This window comes from Schistocerca piceifrons, chromosome 3, assembly GCF_021461385.2.
Source record: "Schistocerca piceifrons isolate TAMUIC-IGC-003096 chromosome 3, iqSchPice1.1, whole genome shotgun sequence".
Lineage (NCBI taxonomy): Eukaryota > Metazoa > Arthropoda > Insecta > Orthoptera > Acrididae > Schistocerca > Schistocerca piceifrons.
This window is the reverse complement of record NC_060140.1, coordinates 854,993,704-855,019,775: the sequence shown is the minus strand read 5'-3', so window position 1 is coordinate 855,019,775 and position 26,072 is coordinate 854,993,704. Positions and strand designations below refer to the sequence as shown.

Here is a 26,072-nt window from a genome sequence, read left to right as displayed (position 1 = left end):
ATGGTCGACACATACGTTTGTTTACATCGGGAGCACCAGAACTGAACTCACGATTTTCGTATTCTTTCGTAAGATGCTCCTGAAATCAGTTGTGTTATTGGAGTTGATATTGACGACCATATACCAGCATGTGAATGAGTGGAAACACTGAAGTAGGTATGGTATAGTGTTCATTTACTCAGCGTACTATAAAAGTATCGTAATCACTAGGGGTAGCTTATCATGCATTTTCTTTTACATACCATATTTTGATGTGATTCATCCAAGAAGTTAGTATTATATTTATGCTTCCTGAAGTTCCATTGCTGCACAAAGCCTATATGTACAACAAAGAAAATGTGTGAAAATGAAAAATTAAAAACTTGTTGTCATAAATAAAGTTAAATAAAATGGCTAGTTCGTGTAGCTGTTGAAGTAATGTTTGGTTTGATGCGGGTCGTACTGATGCCGTATCAGAGTAACACAGTTTGCCCGGATCTATTGCTTGGTGAGCCGTTTGTAGTTAAATTGCTCACACATGCTGTTTCAGTGAACCGCTGTGTGATTTCACCGCTTGGGGCTCCCTTTCAAAGTGCGGGGGATAATCAAAGAGTACAAAGGCCTGATCGGCCACGGCGGATTACAGCCTGTGGCGAACGCCAGGCGTTACCTGTTGCTCAGAGCAATAGCGAGAGCTCGCCGAACGGTACTCACCTGCAGCGAATTAGCAAAACACAGCGAGACGCTAAATACCGATACGGAAATAACACCAGTCGTCTTTGTGGTTGTAGTTCATGTCCACGAAGGACGATAATGTGATTAGTAAGAGAACACCTAAATACCCGAACATGTAGACCTGTGGATGTTAACGGAAGGAAGCAGGCGAGTAAAGCCGCGTTTTGTTCTTTGATGAGTCGCGATTTTGTATTCACCCTGTCAATTATTGAGAAAAAGAAAGGGAGCCAAACTTAATACATCCCTCAGTGTTCAGACCGAGTGACACCATTCTTCGACAGATAAGACAGACTGACCTTTTATCACGTAGTGTCTTTCATGATATTTTTCTTTTGCCGAGAGTCTGTGCGCAACTCATACAACTTAGCTGATGTACGAAGTGCTACAAACGGAGGGCGTTCGTATCAAATGGAAAATTCAGCAGAGGAAATATAGAACTACGAGACAGAATGGCTGGTCAGATGTGGACACATATGTAAAAGTAGAAAGAAAACCATCCTAGCTTTCGGAAGTGTAATTTCCTTCCTCGAGTCCAGAGGTGATAGGAGGAGAGAGTGAGATGTGAAGATGGATTAACGAGGAAGAGAAATGAAGTGAGGAATGAATAGTGCTATTTGTATTATTAAACAGATAAAATTCACCCAATTTCAATTACAGTTTGTCTGTGTAATGACTCTCAGAGTCAAGAAAATATATGATTTTCATTATTTCATATAATTACTGACCGAATTTAAAAATCTGATATTATGTCATAATGCGCTCATTAAGAGATGTTAATATAATATTACGTTACAGGTTTAACATAATATGTCAGGTATTAAGGTTAGAAAATTGTACATGTCTTGGGCAGGGGGTAACTCATGGCGCGCAAATTACCCACACTGTAGTCGTCCAGCATTTGAAAATGAGAGCCCTTTGCGACTTGCAACGAATTTTGGACATAATTTCGAAACTTTTCGAAACTTTTCCTCGCTGAAACCCCCACAAATAATCCAAAGAAAAAAAGTTTAATGCTTCCTACACTTTCGATGTCCGTGCAGTAAAACCTCGGCGTCAGACATGAAGTTTAAATTTATTAGGCCCTACTCCTCTACTATCTACTCTATTCGGAGCACAATTTTCAAACAATAACCACATATACCACTGAATGTATCTGCACAACTGCACTGAGGGAAGAAAATCCCGTCGTAGGCAGGAGTTCTCTGAGATAAACGAAATTTGGTAGGCGTATTTCTACATCAGAAAGCTGACGTCCATTCAAATTTCGTGCCAGTCTCATTAGAGTGGGGCTAAGAGCACCGCTATGACAATAAAAATTAAGTTTGCTTTAAATACGCGCTGTAGCGGTCATAAGCGTTAGTTATCTTTGAGAATGTACATTGTGAGTTGATCTACATCTAAATCTACATCTACGTGATTACTCTGCTATTCACAATAAAGTGCCTGGCAGATGGTTCAAGGAACCACCTTCATGCTGTCTCTCTACCATTCTATTCTCGAACGCCTCGCGGGAAAAACGAGCACTTAAATTTTTCCGTGCGAGCCCTGATTTCTCTTATTTTATCGTGATGATGATTTCTCCCTATGTAGGTGGTTGCCAACAGAATGTTTTCGCAATCGGAGCAGAAAACTGGTGATTGAAATTTCATGAGAAGATCCCGTCGCAACGAAAAACGCCTTTGTTTTAATGATTGCCACTCCAATTCACGTATCATGTCCGTGACACTATCTCCCCTATTTCGCGATAATACAAAACGAGCTGTCCTCCTTTGTACTTTTTCGATGTCATCAATCAGTCCCACCTGATGCGGATCCCACACCGCACAGCAGTACTCCAGAATATGGCGGACAAGCGTAGTGTAAGCAGTTTCTTTGGTAGACATGTTGCACCTTCTAAGTGTTCTGCCAATGAATCGCGGTCTTTGGTTTGCTCTACGCACAATATTATGTATGTGATCGTTCCAATTTAGGTTATTTGTAATTGTGATCCCTAAGTATTTAGTTGAATTTACAGCCCTCAGATTTGTGTAACTAATCGCGTAACCGAAATTTAGTTGAGTTCTTTTAGCACTTATGTGAATAACTTCGCACTTTTCTTTATTCAGGGTCAATTGCCACTTTTCGCACCATACAGATATCTTATCTAAATATTTTGCAAGTCGTTTTGATCATCTGATGACTTTACAAGACTGTAAATGACAGCATCATCTGCAAACAATCTAAGACGGCTACTCAGATTGTGTCCTATGTCGTTAATATAGATCAGGAACAATAGAGGACCTATAACACTTGCTTGGGGAACGCCGGATATTACTCGTATTTTACTCGATGACTTTCCGTCTATTACTACGAACTGTGACCTTTCTGACAGGAAATTACGAATACAGTCGCACAGCTGAAGCGATACTCCGTAGGCACGCAGTTTGATTAGAAGACGCTTGTGAGGAAGGGTGTCGAAAGCCTTCTTGTTGTTAGTTAAGATGCCTTTGAGACGACGAAGATGCCGTTATCAACAGCTCACTGAGCTTGAACGGCGTCATATAGCAGGTCTGCGAGAAGCTGGATGCTCCTCCCGCGACACTGCAGAAAGACTTGGCAGGAATGAAGCCGCTGCCCACGATTCCTGCCTCCGGACGGCTACCTGTCACTACCGAGAGGGAAGACCGTCGTATTCGGCGCATAGCTCTGACTCATCATACTGCATCTGCAGCAGCAGGTTGATCAGCAGTTGTCAACACAGTGACACGACGAAGTGTTACAAATTGGTTACTATTAAGGAAAGTTCCGAGCCAGACGCCGTCTTGTGTGCATTGCATTGAACCCAAACCGTCGTCGTTTGCGACTTCAGTGGTGTCAAACGAGAACTCATTGGAGGGCGGAATGGTCTGTTGTCATTTCTAGTGAAAGCCGCTTCTACCTCGGTGCCATTGATGGCCTTGTGTTGCTTAGGAGGATGCTAGCTGAGCGTCTGCAACCAACCTGTTTGCGTACTAGACACGCTGGACCTACAACAGGAGTTATGGTCTAGGATGCAATTTCGTATGGTGGCAGGAGCTATCTGGTGGTTATCCCACACACTCTTGACTGCAAATCTGTACGTCAATCTGGTGATGCGACCTGTTGTGCTGCCACTCATGAACAGCATTCCAAGGTGTGTTTTCCAACAGGATAACGCTCGCTTCGATACCGCTGTTGTAACCCAACATGCTCTACAGTGTGTCGATATATTATTGCCTTGGCCAGCTTGATCACCAGACCTGCCTCTATTCGAGCAAACATGGGACATCATCGGACGAAAACTCCCACGTCATTCGCAAGCAGCATTAACCGTCCCTGTATTGACTGACCAAGTGCCAAAGGAATGGAATTCCATTCCACAAACTGACATCCGGCATCTGTACTACACAATGCATGCTTACATTCAAAATGTGGGAGTTAATACGGATTTGAAGTCGAATGATCATATAAAATTAATTGTTGGTAAGGCGGGTACCAGGTTGAGATTCATTGGGAGAGTGCTTAGAAAATCTAGTCCATCAACAAAGGAGGTGGCTTACAAAACACTCGTTCGACCTATACTTGAGTATTGCTCATCAGTGTGGGATCCGTACCAGAACGGTCTGACGGAGGAGATAGAGAAGATCCAAAGAAGAGCGGCGCGTTTCGTCACAGGGTTATTTGGTAACCGTGATAGCGTCACGGAGATGTTTAATAAACTCAAGTGGCAGACTCTGCAAGAGAGGCGCTCTGCATCGCGGTGTAGCTTGCTCGCCAGGTTTCGAGAGGGTGCGTTTCTGGATGAGGTATCGAATATATTGCTTCCCCATACTTATACCTCCCGAGGAGATCACGAATGTAAAATTAGAGAGATTAGAGCGCGCACGGAGGCTTTCAGACAGTCGTTCTTCCCGCGAACCATACGCGACTGGAACAGGAAAGGGAGGTAATGACAGTGGCACGTAAAGTGCCCTCCGCCACACACCGTTGGGTGGCTTGCGGAGTATCAATGTAGATGTAGATGTACTAATGTACCAGCGGTTTACATTTGCAGTGGCTTATCTCGTGCTTACATTAACCAGTGAGCTTGCGATGTTAATCACTTAAATACACTACTGGCCATTAAAATTGCTACACCAAGACGAAATGCAGATGATAAACGGGTATTCATTGGACAAATATATTATACTAGAACTGGCATGTGATTACATTTTCACGCAGTTTGGGTGCATAGATCCTGTGATATCAGTGCCCAGAACAACCACCTCTGGCCGTAATAATGGCTTTGATACGTGTGGGGATTGAGTCAGAGCTTGGATGGCGTGTACAGGTACAGCTGCCCATGCAGCTTCAACACGATAACACAGTTCATCAAGAGTAGTGACTGGCGTATTGTGACGAGCCAGTTGCTCGGCCACCATTGACCAGACGTTTTCAATTGTTGAGAGACCTGGACAAAGTGCTGGCCAGGGCAGCAGTCGAACATTTTCTGTATCCAGAAAGGCCCGTACAGGACCTGCAGCATGCAGTCGTGCATTATCCTGTTGAAATGTAGGGTTTCGCAGGAATCTAATGAAGGGTAGAGCCACGGGTCGTAAGACATCTGAAATGTAACGTCCACTGTTCAAAGTGCCGTCAATGCGAACAAGAGGCGATCGAGACGTGTAACCAATGGCACCCCATACCATCACGCCGGGTGATACGCCAGTGTGGCGATGACGAATACACACTTCCAATGTGCGTTCACCGCGATGACGCCAAACACGGATGCGACCATCATGATGCTGTAAACAAAACCTGTGTTCATCCGAAAAAATGACGTTTTCCCATTCGTGCACCCAGGTTCGTCGTTGGGTACACCATCGGAGGCGCTCCTGTCTGTGACGCAGTGTCAAGGGTAACCGCAGCCATGGTCTCCGAGCTGATAGTCCATGCTGCTGCAAACGTCGTCGAACTGTTCGTGCAGATGGTTGTTGTCTTGCAAACGTCCCCGTCTGTTGACTCATGGATCGAGACGTGGCTGCACGATCCGTTACAGCCATGGGGATGAGATGCCTGACATCTCGACTGCTAGTGCTACGAGGCCGTTGGGATCCAGCACGGCGTTCCGTATTACCCTCCTGAATCCACCCATTCCATATTCTGCTAACAGTCATTGGATCTCGACCAACGCGGGCAGCAATGTCGCGATACGATAAACCGCAATCGCGATAGGCTACAATCCGACCTATATCAATGTCGGGAACATGATGGTACGCATTTCTCCTCCTTACACGAGGCATCACAACAACGTTTCACCAGGCAACGGCGGTCAACTGCTGTATTTGTATGAGAAATCTGAGGGAAACTTTCCTCATGTCAGCACGTTGTAGGTGTCGCCACCGGCGCCAACTTTGTGTGAATGCTCTGAAAAGCTAATCATTTGCATATCACAGCATCTTCTTTCTGTCGGTTAAATTTCGCGTCTGTAGCACGTCATCTTCGTGTTGTAGCAATTTTAATGGCCAGTAGTGTATATTACCTAGACAAATGTATTCCCGAAATTTCGTTATACTACATTAATTATTTCTAGAGTTGCCATTTTTTTCCGTCAGCGTACGTTGCCGAAATTTCATTACTCTACATCAATTTTTTTCTTGGTGTTGGGGTTTTTGCCGTCAGTGTATATCATTGTACGACTCACAGTTTAGGATATGTGACGTCATAAACACTGGGCCCGAAAAGACATGGTTTTGATTTAAACGGAGTGCAGTTTACCGAGGCTATGGTCATCCACTGTTTGATAATAAGAGCACTTGCGGTGTAAATATAATTAAAACTATTAAAGCTGGGACAGTTTGGGTTTTACATCTTGGAACATAATTTTTTTCCGTGTAAATATAATTAAAACTAATAAAACTGAGACACTTTGGGTTTTAGATCTTCAACCATAAATGTTTTACATTATTATCGCCAAAATTGTATTACACTAACTCGTTTGTAAAGAGATGTTTCAAGCTGTTTTTTTGCACGGGAGTTCCATTTTTATTGAATCGGAGGCGGAGGTTCGTTCAGTGGTTGAGACTTAGGGACACACACAGCCCGGATTGACATCAAAGTTGCGTAGGGAACGGTCGCAGCACTTTGAAAGCGACGGCCATTAAAACAGGAGCTTCAGCAGACGTGGTTTGCATGAGATTGATTTACATGAAGCTGGCCGGTAGAGAGAGAAAGGGGAGGGGAGATTTCACTTGCAGATCAGATCGGATGAGATCAGGCGAGTCCTCACCTGGTTTCTGCGGAACTCCAGCACGGACATCTCGAAGAGCTGCGCATTCTGGATGCCGATGCCGCAGAAGGTGAGGTAGCGCTGGAACACCTGCGAAACACGAAAACGCCGCTGTTGTGTTGTCTGTACAGTACGGGGGAAAGATATTAGGTAGAGCAACCAACATTGATATGATTTCTAAGATTATCGGTGTGATTTATCCTCGTATCTTTCCCAACAAAAAACAGGTGAATTAAAAGTAAAGGGCATACATATAAGTACTATAGTAAAAAGAGTGTGGAAGGTTGTAGAGATATCTCAGCGCACAAATTAATAACCCATCATCATCATCACCACCAGCCATTTGCCGTCCAATGCAAAGTATAGACTTCCTATACACTTTTCCACTCATTACATTCGTCAGCTTTGTACTCTAAATTCTATGTTTCCAGAAGTCGTTTACCAACTGATTTGTCGTGTTTCTCATATTCTCGCGTGATGAACATGTTCCTATTGTATCACTGACAAGGGAAACTCGATGTAGATGCAGCGGTAAGATGGCCCCGTCAAAAACTAAATACAGATCAACCATGAAAACAGGAAGAAGGTGAACTGAACTGTAAAAAAAAGCAAAATAAAAACCGTGAACGGTCCAAGCTTAACAAGTGCAATATTGAGCGCAGATGAACAGCCATGGCGTCGTAGTTAAGTGGTTAGCGTGTAGGACTGCCAATTGGGCCAAGCGAGTTCAGATATCCCTCCTGTTATTTATTTTTATTTCAGGACATTGTGAACTGTCCGTCCGGTCATTGAAATCTTTGTTCTCTTTCTGTAGTCTTGGAAGTTGCCATACTATACATTGGTTATAGAATACGAGACATGTGATAAGAATACCTTACCGTCACAAGTAAATGTGATGAATAGTGAGAGCAGGCGAGATACCACATAGACGCCTCACAGAAATGAAAACAAATGTAGACGGTTGTGAACTATGCTAAAACAAATTAATTCAAGAGTCAACACTTCCAAACGGTACACAACTCCATAAACGTTAAAAACGTATGTTTTGACAGAGCACAGAGGAACTGTGCGATTGTGAAACTGTTGCGTTCATTTTTTGCATCTATCGTGACAACCTAATAGTTCTCATCCTTGGGAGAACACATTCGCATTCAGACAAACACTTATATCGGGCAAGGAGGCATATTTCACTCACTCACCAGGTGTACAAATTAGATGCGTCTATAAGAGATTCCTATCGTATGACACACGTACGAAGATTCGGTTGACTTGCCGCCTTGCCATCAAACGTTTGCCGTTCCCGTTCGAAGACCATTCCTTTCGGCTGCTACTAGTGTAGTTGCGCAGAATCGACTGTCATTATAGGTCCGTACCTGACACCTCGTTGTAGCAAACGGACATTACACCAAGACACAGACACAAATTTGAATAAAGTGAACAGCGAGGGCGAAAAAAAGTTAGTCTGATGGATATTTGAATTCTGCTCACCCGCCAGACAGTCCAACAAGGTACTTAACCACGACGCTGTTGCTCTTTCTGGCTGCTCTGTATTGGAACTCTTGTCATTGGACCGTTCACTGTTCCTATTTTGCTTTTTTTCGCATTTCAGCACGCCTTCTTCCTGTTTTCACGTTTGAGCTGAGTTCAGTTTTTGACAGGCTGTCCACTGGTCCTCTTACAAGGAAATCTGGTGGAGTGCGATGGGGGGGGGTTCTCTTGTAAGTAACCGAAGCATGAAGTAGATAGCCGTGTTCTGTCCACCATGCAGAGAGGTTGTCATGCGAAACTGAATCTTCTGTGTGTTTGACAGGGGCTTCCTCAATAACCACTGCTCAAGTGAATTCAGAAACATTTATGTCTTGTTCCACATATGCTGGCTCTCACTGCCGAGCCCTTTGATCTTCTGGATGATAGTAGTAGTAGTAGTAATATGTCTAGGGTATCTGTCGGAGGCCACCTCAGATGTGTTAAGAAATCTAAATTCCCTTACCAGATACGTTCATAAACGGCCTCAAGTAACAGGTGTGTAGGAATTTGCCGAGCGCTACTGAAACTGTTTTCATGCGTACCAGTGTACTCTGAAATGGACCAGGCACCCGTCGCCTGAAGAACGTAACCAGTAGCGGAAATTTAAGGCATTTCTTAACAGAAAATGAGACAGTGTTTCACAAGCAGACATCGTGAAGGGTTAACAGATGTGGCAGGACAATGCGGAATATGTTCACTGCCTGACAAAGAACGTGAAGCACCCAGAATGGAAAGAAATGAAAGGAATGGAAATGACACTTCACAGGCGGACAGAGTAAGTGATGTTGTTTCAGTGATTACAACATCGAATCAAATTTACAAATAACATGGCAGTATGAGTACACTTACCAGTATCGCGTCGCACACCCTCAGGCCTGGACGCGTGCACTATTCCGTTGGTAAGAGTGTCGTAAGGCGTTTGTATCCTCTCCTGAGGCAAGGTGGCTAACATATGTTGTAACTGGTCCTTGGTATCCTGTTATCATGAATACTGGCACTGGGATGGAGTTTACACCCGAAATGGTCCCAAAAATGGATCTAACACGTTCAGACCTGGTGATCTTGCTGGCCACTGTGGTATCTCAGCGTCACCCGGACATTTCATGGAGACACGTGTCACGTGTGGACGAGCATTGTCCTGCTGAAAAATGGCACCACTATACTGTCTCATGAGAAGTAACGCTTGAAGACGCCTGGTGTCCGTGACGTAGCGTGTGACGACAGTGGTTTGTCAGACGTTGCCAAGTGCCAATATCACTGACTGACTGACTGACTGACTCCACGACACTACGGTCCTCTGACGACCTTGCCCTCCTCAATCACAGATTTACAATCGTCTCAGTCTTCAGCACCCCTGCACCACGGCGGGCCGGGGTGGCCGAGCGGTTCTAGGCGCTACAGTCTGGAACCGCGCGACCGCCACGGTCGCAGGTTCGAATCCTGCCTCGGGCATGGATGTGTGTAATGTCCTTAGGTTAGGTTTAAGTAGTTCTAAATTCTAGGGGACTGATGACCTCAGAAGTTAAGTCCAATAATGCTCAGAGCTATTTGAACCCTACGCCGCCTCCCCACTCCCACTGCTCTCAGGTCGGCTTCCACATCTTCAAGCCATCTCATACGCGGTCGTCCTCTCCTTCTTCTATCACCAGGATGTTCGATCATCATCTTCTTTGGGAGCCTTTCTTCTGTCATATGCTTGACATGTCCCAACCATCTTAGCCTTCCCATTTTGATTGAGGTTACCAAATCAGGTTCTTTGTACAGAGTCTTTATTTCTTCATTAGTCCTAATTCTCCATATTTCACCTTATTTTGTAGGACCAAAAGTCTTCCTCAGCACTTTCCTTTCCTATATATTTAGCTTCTCCTCCAAAGCCTCCGACAGTACCCAAGCCTTTCTGCCATACATAAGGAGTGGTTCTTACTTTTGACCATGGTGTATAGTGCTCTATATGATCTGTCGGCAGCCTTAATTCGGTTTGTTACATCTGCCTCCATTTTGTTTTCTGATGTTATTACTGATTCAAGATAAATAAAGCTATTTACTCTTTCAAAGTTGTACCCTTCTAACAGTAAATCATCTGTGCCAGTATAGTTAATCGTTTTACGTTTGTAAGTAGGCTGCTTAGGTTTTTATGTTGGTAACGCCATGTAGCGCTCTATATGAAAATCACTGACTGTGCTGTGTGCAGTCTGTGGCTGGTTTGCATTGTTGGAATTTGCTATTGTAGTGTTGGGCAGTTGGCTGTTAACAGCGCGTAGCGTTGCGCAGTTGGAGGTGAGCCGACAGCAGTGGTGGATGTGGGGAGAGAGATGGCGGAGTTTTGATAGCGGATGATCTGGACGTGTGTCCATCAGAGAGAGTAAATTTGTAAGACGGGATGTCATGAACTGATATATATATATATATATATATATATATATATATATATATATATATATATATATAAAATGACTTTTGAACACTGTTAAGGTAAATACATTGTTTGTTCTTTATCAAAATCTTTCATTTGCTAACTATGCCTATCAGTAGTTAGTGCCTTCAGTAGTTGGAATCTTTTATTTAGCTGGCAGTATTGGCGCTCGCTGTAATGCAGTAGTTCGAGTAATGAAGACTTTTGTGAGGTAAGTGATTCATGAAAGGTATAGGTTATTGTTAGTCAGGGCCATTCTTTTGTAGGAATTTTTGAAAGTCAGATTGCGTTGCGCTAATATATTGTGTGTTAGTTTAGTGACGATCAGAATAAGTAAAGAGAGAAATGTCTGAGTACGTTAAGTTCTGCTCAGCTGTTTGAAAATCAAATAACGTAAGTGGTTTACCAGCACAGTAATTCATTAATTTTTCTAAGGGGACGTTTCACGTTGTATTATCGTAAATCCTGAATGGAGCAGCCGGGCTTGTGAATTCTGGTGTATTAACTCGTGTTTTCCTCAGCTAGTGGAATGTGGCGAGGCGTGGCACCTGCAACTCTTCGGAAGTGGGTTGAAAATGACGGAATTACGAGAGGTTTGCCAACAGGAATTTCTCACGTGCAGCGGTCGTGCGAGTAGGCTGGTTTGAGTGTGTCTCAAGCCAGAGCGCTGCAAAAGCGCTTTTCGAAGTTGTGCTAGCCACGAGGGGTCCTGAGAGGTTTGAACAGAGCCCATAGGTCGTCTGGAAGACGGATTCAGGAAAGCAGGGCCACTGCTACATTCTCGTTAACAGTGTCGGAAGAGAGCTAGAATTATACGGCCAGATATCTTCCCCCAAATCATAAGGTGAGGGCTGGTATTCTACCAACTTCGGCTTGGTTGGTTGAGGTCTTCGGTCCCATCGAATTAGAGAAGGATGGGGAAGCAAATCGGCCGCGTCCTTTCAAAGGAACCATCTCGGCATTTGCCTGAAGCGTTCTAGGGAAAGCAGGACGGCCGGACGCGAAACAACTTCGGCTTGTTAATAGTGTATACAACAAATGCTGGATGAGAAAATTCTGCAGGAGTTCCCTGCAGGCAGCAAGGGGCAAACCTTGCAATTTCCTCCCCTCCTACAGTAATTTTGAACAGTGTGAGGGACTCAGTATAGTAAGGGTTCGTTTAGAGAGTGGAGTTGTCGATTTTTGGGCGAACGCACGGCGACTGTTCGCGTCTCATTCGCCGGAGAATTGCTGTTTGGTGTACGGCTGCAGTATGGAGCGGCTTTATCACTTTTCGAGTAAGCGTCACATATAGCGTTTGCATCTGTCTTTGCATTGCATTTCTCACAATTTACGAGTCTGTTTCGCAGTTTATGACTGCATTTTGTCATTACTTATTATCATACTGCTATGCAGGCTTGATTTTGTCCAGTATATGCACGTTTTGTGAGTTGCCTCGACTCCGGAAAATGATGTGCATACCAACCATTGGTGATCCAAAAAAATCTAGAAAATGTTAGCATATTGCTATTCACGGTTCTTGATGAAAGTAACTGTGAACCAACTTTTTTTTGGTCATCAGTCTTCTGACTGGTTTGATGCGGCCTGCCACGAATTCCTACCTGTGCCAACCTCTTCATCTCAGAGCAGCACTTGTAACCTACGTCTTCAATTATTTGCTGGATGTATTCCCATCTCTGTCTTCCTCTACAGTGTTTGCCCTCTACAGCTCCCTCTGGTACCAGAAGTCATTCCCTGATGCCTTAACAGATATCCTATCGTCCTGTCCTTTCTTCTTGTCAGTGTTTTTCACATATTCCTTTCCTCTCCGATTCTGCGCAGAACCCCTCATTCCCTACCTTACCAAACCACCCAATTTTCAACATTCGCCTGTAACACCACATCTCAAATGCTTCAAATCTCTTCTGTTCCGGTTTTCCCACAGTCCACGTTTCACTGCCGTACAATGCTGTGCTGCAGACGTACATTCTCAGAAATTTTTTCCTCAAATGAAGGCCTATTTTTGATACCCGTGGACTTCTCTTGGCCAGAAATACCCTTTTTGCCATGGCTAGTCTGCTTTTGATGTCCTCCTTGCTCCGTCCGTCGTTGGTTATTGTGCAACGTACGTAGCTGAATTCCTTAACTTCATCTACTTCGTGACCATCAATCTTGATACTAAGTCTGTCGCTGTTCTCATTTCTGCTACTTTTCAATACTTTCCCCTCTTTGATTTACTCTTAATCCATATTCTGTAATAATTAGATTGTTCATTCCATTCAGCATATGATGTAATTCTTCTTCACTTTCATTCAGGATGGCAATGTCACTAGCGAATCGTGTCATCGATATCCTTTCACCTTGAATTTTAATTCCACTCCTCAAGCTTTCTTTTATTTCCATCACTGCTTCTTCGATGTACAGAGTGAACAGTAATGGCGAAAGAGTACATCCCTGTCTTACACCCGTTTTAATCCGAGCAACCTTAATTTAAATCATAGTGAGTGAGACCGAATAATTTAGTATATTTGCAAATAACTTTTGTAACTTCTCCGTTTTCTTCCACAACATTCTGATGATGTGATTCTAGTGAAACATAACATCGTCGGCCGATTCTTGCCCACTGACTCGCAGTCTCACTATGACGTTGTTTCCAATGATGCCATGACAAGAAACATATTCTTTTCTTTTTATCTTGAAAGTTAGCTGGTTATATTTTAACTATACAAATTTAATTATATTTTTATTTCGTAGGTAATGAAATTTCAGCTGCATTAGCGCTTACCTGTGTGAATATTTGTCAACTTAAAAGTTGCGCGATTGTGTTGGATTTTATCTGAGAGTGGAATCGATTGTTTGGTCTTTTGTTTGTTCAGTTCGCGAGTGCGGCAGGCAGCTTGTACAAAGGACTGTTGAACCGCAGGCGACTCGCCCACTTACGTACAACAACAGAGATAGCCACAACTTATCAGCCGTTAAGCAGTCAGAGTTCCCTCAGTCACTACTAGGTGTGACCTCAAGTCATACACAATGACTCGCCTCCCCCCCCCCCCCCACGATACACAATGGCTCGCCGCCCCCCTCCCCCTGCCGGCAGAGGGTGGCCGAGCGGTTCTAGGCGCTTCAGTCTAGAACCGCGCGACCGCTACGGTCGTAGGTTCGAATCCTACCTCGGGCATGGATGTGTGTGATGTCCTTAGGTTAGTTAGGTTTAAGTAGTTCTAAGCAGTTAAGTCCCATAGTGCTCAGAGCCATTTGAACCATTTGAAGCCCCCCCCCCCACCACCACCACCACCATAAGGCCAGGGGTAACACCGCTGTGCGTCTTCAAAATATTCTAAGTATGGGAGCCCTCACCAGGTCGCCGCGAGATGGGATAGTATGTTGCAGAGAGACCGTTACTTGTTCTCCGGTGGCAGGAGCACAGCTGAAGAGGTTACGATGTGCTTGGGATGGGCAGTACGACGATTCTTTCTCGTGGTGGTCACACCTGGTCGATCGGAACTGTGATGAACATTATGGCTGCCCTCACGTTCACATGTAGTCCAACACCAGACAACTGCCACATACAAATGCCAGACAAATTTGTATTTTGCATGTTGCGACCAGCCGGCTAAATGGAGGCCCACAAAGAGGGCCCTTCCAGATTCTTTCACGTTCTGATAGCGTTGTCTCATACGAGTACGCGTGATCTCAGTGATCACTCAACGTCTAACGCTGCTCCTGTCCTTATATACCGAATCAGACCAGGTTGTTGTTGTTGTGGTCTTCAGTCCTGAGACTGGTTTGATGCAGCTCTCCATGCTACTCTATCCTGTGCAAGCTTCTTCATCTCCCAGTACCTACTGCAACCTACATCCTTCTGAATCTGCTTAGTGTATTCATCTCTTGGTCTCCCTCTACGATTTTTACCCTCCACGCTGCTAAATTTGTGATCCCTTGATGCCTCAAAACATGTCCTACCAACCGATCCCTTCTTCTAGTCAAGTTGTGCCACAAACTTCTCTTCTCCCCAATCCTATTCAATACCTCCTCATTAGTTATGTGATCTGCCCACCTTATCTTCAGCATTCTTCTGTAGCACCACATTTCGAAAGCTTCTATTCTCTTCTTGTCCATACTAGTTATCGTCCATGTTTCACTTCCATACATGGCTACACTCCATACAAATACTTTCAGAAACGACTTCCTGACACTTAAATCTATACTCGATGTTAAGAAATTTCTCTTCTTCAGAAACGCTTTCCTTGCCATTGCCAGTCTACATTTTATATCCTCTCTACTTCGACCATCATCAGTTATTTTGCTCCCCAAATAGCAAAACTCCTTTACTACTTTAAGCTTCTCATTTCCTAATCTAATTCCCGCAACATCACCCGATTTAATTCGTCTACATTCCATTATCCTCGTTTTGCTTCTGTTGTTGTTCATCTTATATCCTCCTTTCAAGACACTGTCCATTCCGTTCAACAGCTCTTCCAAGTCCTCTTCCAAGAATTACAATGTCATCGGCGAACCTCAAAGTTTTTACTTCTTCTCCATGGATTTTAATACCTACTCCGAATATTTCTTTTGTTTCCTTTATTGCTTGCTCAATATACAGATTGAATAACATCGGGGAGAGGCTACAACCCTGTCTCACTCCCTTCCCAATCACTGTTTCCCTTTCATGCCCCTCGACTCTTATAACTGCCATCTGGTTTCTGTACAAATTGTAAATAGCCTTTCGCTCCCTGTATTTTACCCCTGCCACCTTTAGAATGTGAAAGAGAGTATTCCAGTCAACATTATCAAAAGCTTTCTCTAAGTCTACAAATGCTAGAAACGTAGGTTTGCCTTTTCTTAATCTTTCTTCTAAGATAAGTCGTAAGGTTAGTATTGCCTCACGTGTTCCAACATTTCTACGGAATCCAAACTGATCTTCCCCGAGGTTGGCTTCTACCAGTTTTTCCATTCGTCTGTAAAGAATTCGCGTTAGTATTTTGCAGCTGTGACTTATTAAACTGATAGTTCGGTAATTTTCACATCTGTCAACACCTGCTTTCTTTGGGATTGGAATTATTATATTCTTCTTGAAGTCTGAGGGTATTTCGCCTGTCTCATACATCTTGCTCACCAGATGGTAGAGTTTTGTCAGGACTGGCTCTCCCAAGGCCGTCAGTAGTTCTAATGGAATGTTGTCTACTCCCGGGGCCTTGTTTCGACTCAGGTCTTTCAGTGCTCTGTCAAACTCTTCACGCAGTATCGTATCTCCCATTTCATCTTCATCTACATCCTCTTCCATTACCATAATATTGTCCTCAAGTACATCGCCCTTGTATAAACCCTCTATATACTCCTTCCACCTTTCTGCCTTCCCTTCTTTGCTTAGAACTGGGTTGCCATCTGAGCTCTTGATATTCATACAAGTGGTTCTCTTCTCTCCAAAGGTCTCTTTAATTTTCCTGTAGGCAGTATCTATCTTACCCCTAGTGAGACAAGCCTCTTCATCCTTACATTTGTCCTCTAGTCATCCCTGCTTAGCCATTTTGCACTTCCTGTCGATCTCATTTTTGAGACGTTTGTATTCCTTTTTGCCTGCTTCATTTACTGCATTTTTATATTTTCTCCTTTCATCAATTTAATTCAATATTTCTTCTGTTACCCAAGGATTTCTATTAGCTCTCGTCTTTTTACCTACTTGATCGTCTGCTGCTTTCACTACTTCATCCCTCAGAGCTACCCATTCTTCTTCTACTGTATTTCTTTCCCCCATTCCTGTCAATTGTTCCCTTATGCTCTCCTTGAAACTCTGTACAACCTCTGGTTCTTTCAGTTTATCCAGGTCCCATCTCCTTAAATTCCCACCTTTTTGCAGTTTCTTCAGTTTCAATCTGCAGTTCATAACCAAGAGATTGTGGTCAGAATCCATATCTGCCCCTGGAAATGTCTTACAATTTAAAACCTGGTTCCTAAATCTCTGTCTTACCATTGTATAATCTATCTGATACCTTTTAGTATCTCCAGGATTCTTCCAGGTATAAAACCTTCTTTTATGATTCTTGAACCAAGTGTTAGCTATGATTAAGTTATGCTCTGTGCAAAATTCTACATGGCAGCTTCCTCTTTCATTTCTTCCCCCCAATCCATATTCACCTACTATGTTTCCTTCTCTCCCTTTTCCTACTGACGAATTCCAGTTACCCATGACTATTAAATTATCGTCTCCCTTCACTACCTGAATAATTTCTTTTATCTCGTCATACATTTCATCAATTTCTTCATCATCTGCAGAGCTAGTTGGCATATAAACTTGTACTACTGTAGTAGGCATGGGCTTTGTGTCTATCTTGGCCACAATAATGCGTTCACTATGCTGTTTGTAGTATCTAACCCGCACTCCTATTTTTCTATTCATTATTAAACCTACTCCTGCATTACCTCTATTTGACCAGACCAGGTAACAGACCAGGTAACAACTCTAAATTAGAACAACGCTAATGCACTCTGCTTGCAGTTGTACCTGTCATAGATTGCATCGCTAATCATTTACATACCCGCCGACGATTCACCGTTTTGTCAGGCGGTGTATAAAATTAATAGTCACTGATGTTACCGGTGTCATTGGAGACTCGAGGTAACAACAGAATTAGATGAAAAGAAAACTGATAAAACTCATTTGTCTTTCGACATAAAGGGAATATTCCACTATTTGTTTATCTGGAAGCGCTAAGAGATTGAGCGAGGCACTAAGAAGAAAGTTAATTGGCTCTCCTATCACGACAACGGTTCCCAGCCATGCAGCGTTCGTCTCAGGCTGTTTTTGGCCGAAAACGAACGGAAAATGATTACAGGCCCTCCATTATAACTATTTTGTAGTTATGTGTCTTTTATGTTCGCTGGTACTAAAAGTCCCGGAAAGGGGAGCGTTTGCAGCGAGTAGGAGGGGTGAAAGGGAAACTGACAAGTGTGTGGTCTACAGTTTACGGAAACAAGCTCTGCTACCTAACTGGCCCATCCGCACAGACGACGGTTGCTAATTTGACTCATAATGAAGGTCGATACTGATACTTTATACGGCTGCACCACAGAGTTCATCGCCTGCCAAAATGTTTGTTTTTGTTGTCGTATATACTGAAATGGGACATCGTGGTGGTGAACTTTTAGAAACACGTCTAAGGGCGCGGGACTGTCTGTAAAATATTTGTTGCAACTACCCAACTTTTGCAACTTCTCTTTGTAAAGTAATGATGTAAAATTTTTGTATATCAGTTTCCACTAAACTTGGTGCATATGCATGACTTGTTATAATGCTGTTGAGATAGGATACATCTGACAGCCTCAGATGTGAGTAGGGTGTGTGAAGCGGGTGATATGTGAAAGTAACCGGAAGTAATCTATATTAGTGTCGAGTACACACTTGTCAGTGTTGTTGGGGTGATTGTTGTCAGTAGTATGAAATTAAACAGCTAGCGGTAGGATGGAATTAGGAAGGAGTGTCATGTAAAACAAAACTCTGGAATTCGTGAAACAGAATCCAAACCTGCTACATATATGCATTACTGTGCAAAAAAGAAAAAAAATAACAACAGGAGAGGGGGGGCGAAGATACCCCTAACCCTCCTAGGGATGTGAGAGAGAGTTGGAAGGAGTGCGGGTGACATGTAATATTGCTCTGGAACGCATGAATTTCAACCAGACTTACAAAGGGAGGCAACGAAGGTGGGATCACGGATTTACTTCAAACTTCGCACACCTTTAGTAGGCCACTAAAACAACATAATGTGCAAGTAGCAAGGTGCAGTACTGTGGCAGTTCCGTGAAAATTGCAAGACAAGTTTTATGCCTCTGTTATGTAAGGATCTATCTGTGCGAAGGTAGCAGACATCAAAAGTCGTTGCGGTTAAAGGGTTAGCAATAGCGCGTGCCGAGAACGTCGATGGTTGGAATCTCACGTTTCTTTTTAAACTATATTTTCTCATCACTGGTCACATTATTTAATTCATATGACATTTGAAAGGTAATATAATGAAAAAAACCACGTGCATTTTCACGAAGCTATCGTAAATTTAATATGTTATTTCACTATTTACTATTTGTAGTTATATTTTCAGGGACGAGGGACGGGCTTGGAAAGCACAAGTCAAAACTCGATAAATAACGATGCGAATGACGTTATTCACAATCAGTAATGCAGTAAGTCACAATGTCTAAAACCACAAGAGTAATTTACGATTACTCGTCGGATGCGCTCTCGACAACACACGTTGCTGGATGGTATTTGTCATACCGACATGATATTTCACGCAAATACTTCAGGCAAATACACGTGTTGCTTTTTTCATTATATTACCTCTCAAATGTCATATAAATTAAATAATGTTACCAGTGATGAAAAAAAAAAAAGATTTACAATTAAGCTCGAGCATGAGTCGAGCCGTGGGCAACGGCCTTACCGCAGTGGTTACACCGGTTCCCGTGAGATCACCGAAGTTAAGCGCTGTTGGGCGTGGCCGGCACTTGGATGGGTGACCATCCGGGAGCCATGCTCTGTTGCCATTTTTCGGGGTGCACTCAGCCTCGTGATGCCAATTGACGAGCTACTCGACCGAATAGTAGCGGCTTCGGTCAAGAATACCATCATAACGACCGGGAGAGCGGTGTGCTACTCCACGCCCCTCCTATCCGCATCTTGCTCTGAGGATGACACGGCGGTCGGATGGTTCCGGTAGGCCACTCCTGGCCTGAAGAGGGATTACTTTTTATGAATCGGACTGTTGCCTCATACACGTTCTTCTTACATGGATCGAACGCTAATCACATGACTACCGTTAATTTTAACGTCCGGTAACTACGCACAGATATAGGAGACGCGTAAAAGTTCTCTTGCGATTTTCTCGGAATTGCCAGAGTAGTGAAGGTTCAAAATGGTTCAAATGGTTCTGAGCACTATGGGCCTTAACATCTATGGTCATCAGTCCCCTAGAACTTAGAACTACTTAAACCTAACTAACCTAAGGACATCACACAACACCCAGACATCACGAGGCAGAGAAAATCCCTGACCCCGCCGGGAACAGCGTGGTGAACCTCGCTACTTGCACGTTACGTTGTTTTAATGGCCTACTAAAGGTATACAATGTTTGAAGTAAATTTGTGAACCCAACGTCGTGGCATCTCCTTGTTAGTAAGTATATGATTTACTATCTAGAAAAAAATCTGGAGTAACACATCACTAGGAGACAGTGGAGATGAAAATGAGGTGAAATTAAAAAAAAAATGGAGTACCAAAACGCAAACGTTATCATTCAGTCCACAAAATTCTTGGATGCTATGATTATTGGTGAAAATCGCAATGACAGGGTGTCCATAATGTTCATCTACATCTACATCTACGTCATTACTCTGTTATTCACAGTAAAGTGCCTGGCAGAAGGTTCAATGAACCACCCTCAAGGTGTCTCTCTACCGTTCCACTCTCGAACGGCTCGCGGGAAAAACGAGAACTTAAATTTTTCTGTGCGAGCCCTGATTTCTCTTATTTTATCGTGATGATCATTTCTCCATATGTAGGTGGGTGCCAACAGAATGTTTTCGCAATCGGAGGAGAAAACTGGTGATTGAAATTGCATGGGAAGATCCCGTCGCAACGAAAAACGCCTTTGTTTTAATGATTGCCACTGCAATTCACGTATCACGTCTGTGACACTATCTCCCCTACTTCGCCATAATACAAAACGAGCTGTCCTTCTCTGAACCTTTTCGATATTATCCTTCAGTCCCACCTCATGCGGATCCGACACCGCACGGCGATACTCGAGGATAGGGTGGACAAGCGTGGTGTAAGCAGTCTCTTTGGTAGATCTGTTGCACCCCCTAAGTGTTCTGCCAACGAATCGCAATCTTTGGTTTGCTCTACCCACAACGTTATCTATGTCATCGTTCCAATTTAGGTTACTTGTAGCTGTAATCCCTGTTACTTAGTTGAATTTACAGCCTTCAGATTTGTGTGACTTATCGCGTAATCGAAATTTAGCGGATTTCTTTTAGTACTCATGTGAATAACTTCACACTTTTCTTTATTCAGGTGCGACTGCCATTTTTCGCCCCATACAGATATCTTATCTAAATCATTTTGCTATTCCTTTTGGTCATGTGATGACTACAAGACTGTAAATGACGGCGTCACCTGCAAACACGAGGGCTGTTCAGATTGTCTCCTACGTAGTTAATATAGATCAGGGGCAATAGAGGGCCTATAACACTTTCTTCGGGAACGCCGAATATTACTTCTGTTTTAATAAATGACTTGCCGTCTGTTATTATGAACTGTGACCTTTTCGACAGGAAATCACTGGCCAGTCGCACTATTGAGGCGATATTCCATAGGCACGCAGTTTAGTTTGAAGACGCTCGTGTAGGGTGTCGGGCTGGATAGAGGAATGACCTATGAAGGTTATGTGTGGAGTGCATGAGGCAGTTCATGCCACACGTGGTTCGTCCGTTACTATTCATGTGGAGAAACATTGCGTGTAAGAGCCCTCTAACAGCAGTAGGCGTGGGATTCATATACAGTTGATCGTCGGTAAAGCAGATGCCCGACTGAGATTCTTTGAAAGAATTCTAAGGAAATGCAATCCGAAAACAATGGAAGTAGGTTATAGTACACTTATTCGCCCACTGCTCGAATATTGCTAGCCGGTGTGGGATTCGTACCATAGAGGGTTGATAGAAGAGATAGAGAAGATCCAACGGAGAGCAGCGCGCTTCGTTACAGAATCATTTAGTAATCGCGAAAGCGTTACGGAGATGATAGATAAACTCTAGTGGAAGACTCTGCAGGAGAGGCGCTCAGTAGCTCGGTACGGGCTTTTGTTGAAGTTTCGAGAACATACATTCACCGAGGAGTCAAGCAGTATATTGCTCCCTCCTACGTATATCTCGCGAAGAGACCATGAGGATAAAATCAGAGACATTAGAGCCCACACAGAGGCATACCGACAATCCTTCTTTCCACGAACAATAGGATACTGGAATAGAAGGGAGAACCGATAGAGTTACTCAAGGTACCCTCCGCCAGACACCGTCAGGTGGCTTGCGGAGTATGTATGTAGATGTAGAACGCGGGTGGTAGGGTGGTACCTTGGAAAAATTGTTTGGAACGCCTGATATTAGCGTCATGTCGACCACCTAAGGTGCCGTTGGCTGCTTGGAAGGAACGAAGATTAGAGTTTAAAATCCCGTAATGGAAGTCATTAGAAACCGAAGACAGGCTCAGAATGACTTAAGGATGGGATAGGAACTTGGCAGGCCCTCTCAAAAGCATCACCCTGGCATTTACCTGGAGCAATGTAAGAAAACCACGCAAAACCACGAATGGTTAAGAAAACCACGCAAAACCTAAGTTCGAATGGTTAAGAAAACCACGCAAAACCTAAGTTCGGATGGTGGGACACGTGTTTGAACCGTCGTCCCCCCGAATGCGAGTCCAGTGTACTAACAGTTGCGCAACATCGCTCGCTTTGGCTGTTTGGTAGTTGCTGTGCTATAGTGCGACGCTTGCGAATAAATGGTAGTGGCTCTATGATGATTATGGTGGAGGCTGTGGTGCTCACCTCGACATCCCGCGGGGTGAACTCCTGGGTGCCGTTGGTCTTGTTGATGATCTGCGCGACGCCGATGACGTCACCCTCGTAGTTGCAGATGGGCATCGACAGGATGAGGTTCGTCTTGTAGCCCGTCCGCAGGTCGATCTCGCTGTTGAAGCGCGGATCCTGCCGGCACACAGAACGAAATATGTCTATTGCGACAATCTGCAGCTGTCTTTCATGTCTAAATTTAAAAGAGTCGCTGTTTGTGTTGTGGTCCTATTGCTTCTCTTACCGGCATCAGAAATGCGCAGCATGCAACTAACTGCTTAAGTGTTTCGGATCGTTTTTCGCATTGACATTGGTTTCTAGGCACCGCTGTCAGGAAAGTTATGGCGGGTCGTCGTTGCAATCCACAACTCCATTCCTTATAGAAATTTTCTACAATAAATGAAGCGCAACAAAAGGGGGAGACGATGTTCTACGCCCGGTTTTGTCGTCCTTCATGGGAAGCCATTTTGGTCTTACATTTCAGCAAGATAATGCCCACCCGCACACGGAGAGAGTTTTTCCTGCTCACCTTCGTACTTGCCAAATCCTACCTTGGCCACCAAGGGCGCCAGATATCTCCCCAATTGAGAACAATTGGAGGATTGTGGGCAGGGCCCTCCAATTGACTCGGGATTTTGACTATCTAACGCGCCAGTTGGACAGAACTTGGCACCATATCCCTCAGGAGGACATCCAACATCTCTACCCGTCAATGCCAAGCCTAATAACTGCTTGCATAAGGGACAGAGGTGGACCAACGCGTTATTGACTTTCTCAATAAGTGAAGCCTTTTCCCTTGAATAACCCGTACAATTTTAATGAAACTAATCATCTGTTTGTTGTACATGTATGGTACATCACGTCTGCCGATTTCCGTTCCATTCGGATAATTCTTCATGCTACGTCTTTTTTTTTTAGTGTATTTTCTCAAACAAAAGCCACTGATATTAGCTACAAGCCCATCACGTGTGACTGATAACAGTATTTTCACATGTTCCACGATGTGGAAGTGGACCGGTTATCAGAAAAGCAGTTTGCTCTGACTTCAATTCTACACAAATCATGAATTATATTTACTAGATCTATTGCAGCATTTGGAATGATAGGTGAATAAATGTAAAAACTTAGAAATTTTTCATAAATACCTCGGTATAAATATAAGGATATTCTAGCCCACACTATCAACATCAGGTGCGTGTACCTCAAAAATCTCCATACCCTTAAGGTACCTGCGTTTCACGGTAGTACCCGCATCTTTGCAGAACCGTTGGCGTCTTCTGTATAAGAACTATGAACTAAGTAACGTAAACTCATTTCCTTAATGTAAGTAATGTATCACGATGGACGCAAATTTACAGTTTCTATAATATTTAACAATTAATTTAGATCTTCTATACCTAAACTACGAAACAACTAATGTATGCCCTCGATTATAAATCATGCCATTTGTGTTGTAGATTATACGTATGTAGAGATCCGGGCAGCCACATGCTTACTTTTTCGTGCAGCCTTACCTTACCTTTTGGCGACGGGGGAACAGTAGTTACAGTAGTTAAAACTACTCGCGTGACGTAGGCAGTCGGGGGGGGGGGGTATTTGGCCTTCGATATCAAACGACAATTTATCCAGACAGAGGATAAATAATGGACATACAATAAACATAAATTGATGATATAATACAGGAACATACAAATAAAAGTTTAATAAAAGCTTTTTAAACCCGTTATTGATTGACATAACTGCAGAATATCGAAAAATTTTCAAAAATATGTTTGGTTAATTTAGAGGAAAAGATGGCGCAAAAATACGGGGTGTTTCAAAAAGAATATACATATTTCGAATGCATATATTTATAAAACCTTAAGAATACGAATATGAAACTTTACACTCATATTTACGAACATCTCAAGTCCAGATTACAGCTGTTCAATATGTCCTCCATCAGCAACACGAACGATGTCATATCGATACTCAAATTCCTCCCATACTCGGGCAAGCATGTCCTTCGTCCTGATGTTATGGTAGTACGGATCCGGTTCTTCAACACTTCCATGTTCTGTGGGAGTGGTGGTACATAAACGTTGTCTTTAACGCAGCCCCACAGGAAGAAGTCAGAGGGTGTCAAATCCGGTGACCATGGAGTCTAGCTGAGACATGCTAAGTCGCCAGCTCCTTGACGACCAATTCAATGATTCGGTAGACTTTAATTCAGATATTCACGCACTTGGCGACTCCAGCAAGGGGGTGACCCGTCTTGTTGAAAAATGAAGTTGTCTTCGTGCATCCTTGGAAACAACTAGTTTTGTAATATAGCGAGATACCGTGTTTCCATCAAAGAAGAATGGGCCGTAAACAGATGATCGGGATTCGCACAAAACACATTGACTTTGGGCGAATCTCGTACATGTTCAATGGCTGCATGTGGGTTCCGCAGGCCCCATATTCGAACATTGCTTTTGTTTACCTGACCACTGACAAGGAAAGTCGCTTCATCACTGAACACGATGCGTTGTACGAAAGTGGTATCATTATCAGTAGTATCAAGAAACTCCTTACAAAATACCACACGTTTGCGTTTGTCATCAGAACGCAGAGCTTGTAACAGCTGTGACTTGTACGGCTTCGTAATCAATCGATGTCTCAAAACACGCCAAATTATTGTTGTAGGAAGCTGTAACTCCCGACTGGCACGACGAGTTGATTTTGAAGGACTACATTGGAAAGCAGTTTGAATTTGTGCAACATTTTCTTCAGGAACACGAGAGCGGCCAGAACTCTTTCCTTTAAATACACATCCTGTATCTAGAAACTGTCGATACCAACTGCGAATGTTCCACCCATTCGGATGATCAATTTGGTACCTCGGCCTGTAACGTCTTTCGACTGTAATCATGGAACTGCACTCGAGAACACAAAATGATTTCTGTTTCGAGTAGGTATTTTAAATATATGACGGTTACCAAGGAAGACAGAAGACAACAGACATCTAGCAGCTATTAATATAAACTAGGCTATGTATTCGTTTCTCCAATAGCCGAGCCGAGGTGCAGCGATAGATAGGTTGGACAAAATAATACTTTGTAGTACGTATATTCTTTTTGAAACACCCTGTATAACAATATTAATAATTAACAATGGTGCTCTGACAGAATTATAAACATACATGTACGTGTTTAGGAGAGGTGTTTGACGTGCTGGGTAAAATTTCACAGAGCAGTTTGACAGAAATATATGTTCTGGCAACCCAGATTTAAGAAACAAAACGAAAATGAATAGGAACAATGGCGATACAAATATATGATACCTGAGTTCAAATAGCTGTACACATAAAAGACAAATTAACATGAAACGACTGTTGACATAGTCTCCGGTTCTCCGTTATTATTACAAAGACATCTTGGCGGTTTGTAAAATTTTGAAAAGCTCTCTATTACACGCAGCATTACTCATGGAGGTAAAATGTCGGCTCTCATGGGAAACTAGTCGTCACGTTTCGACCACTGTCTGAAGTGGTCTTGCGCAAGACAAGAGTATTTACTAAAAGGCCAGCGCTACG

At 43.4% G+C, this 26,072-nt stretch overlaps 1 protein-coding gene and 1 pseudogene across 1 annotated transcript in view; one reads left to right on the top strand and one right to left on the bottom strand.

The window, feature by feature from the left end:
• Nucleotides 1–26,072, bottom strand: part of LOC124789122 (cGMP-specific 3',5'-cyclic phosphodiesterase) — a gene marked incomplete at its 3' end in the record, with an annotated part of 552,400 nt that overhangs the window by 339,170 nt on the left and 187,158 nt on the right. The window contains exons 5-6 of the mRNA XM_047256412.1: nucleotides 22,493–22,651; nucleotides 6,980–7,069 (exon numbers count right to left, since the gene is read on the bottom strand). Of these exons, the coding sequence (XP_047112368.1) occupies nucleotides 6,980–7,069; nucleotides 22,493–22,651 (249 nt within the window). The remainder of the gene's footprint in view (nucleotides 1–6,979; nucleotides 7,070–22,492; nucleotides 22,652–26,072) is intronic.
• On the top strand, nucleotides 19,320–19,436 carry LOC124790553 (annotated as a pseudogene).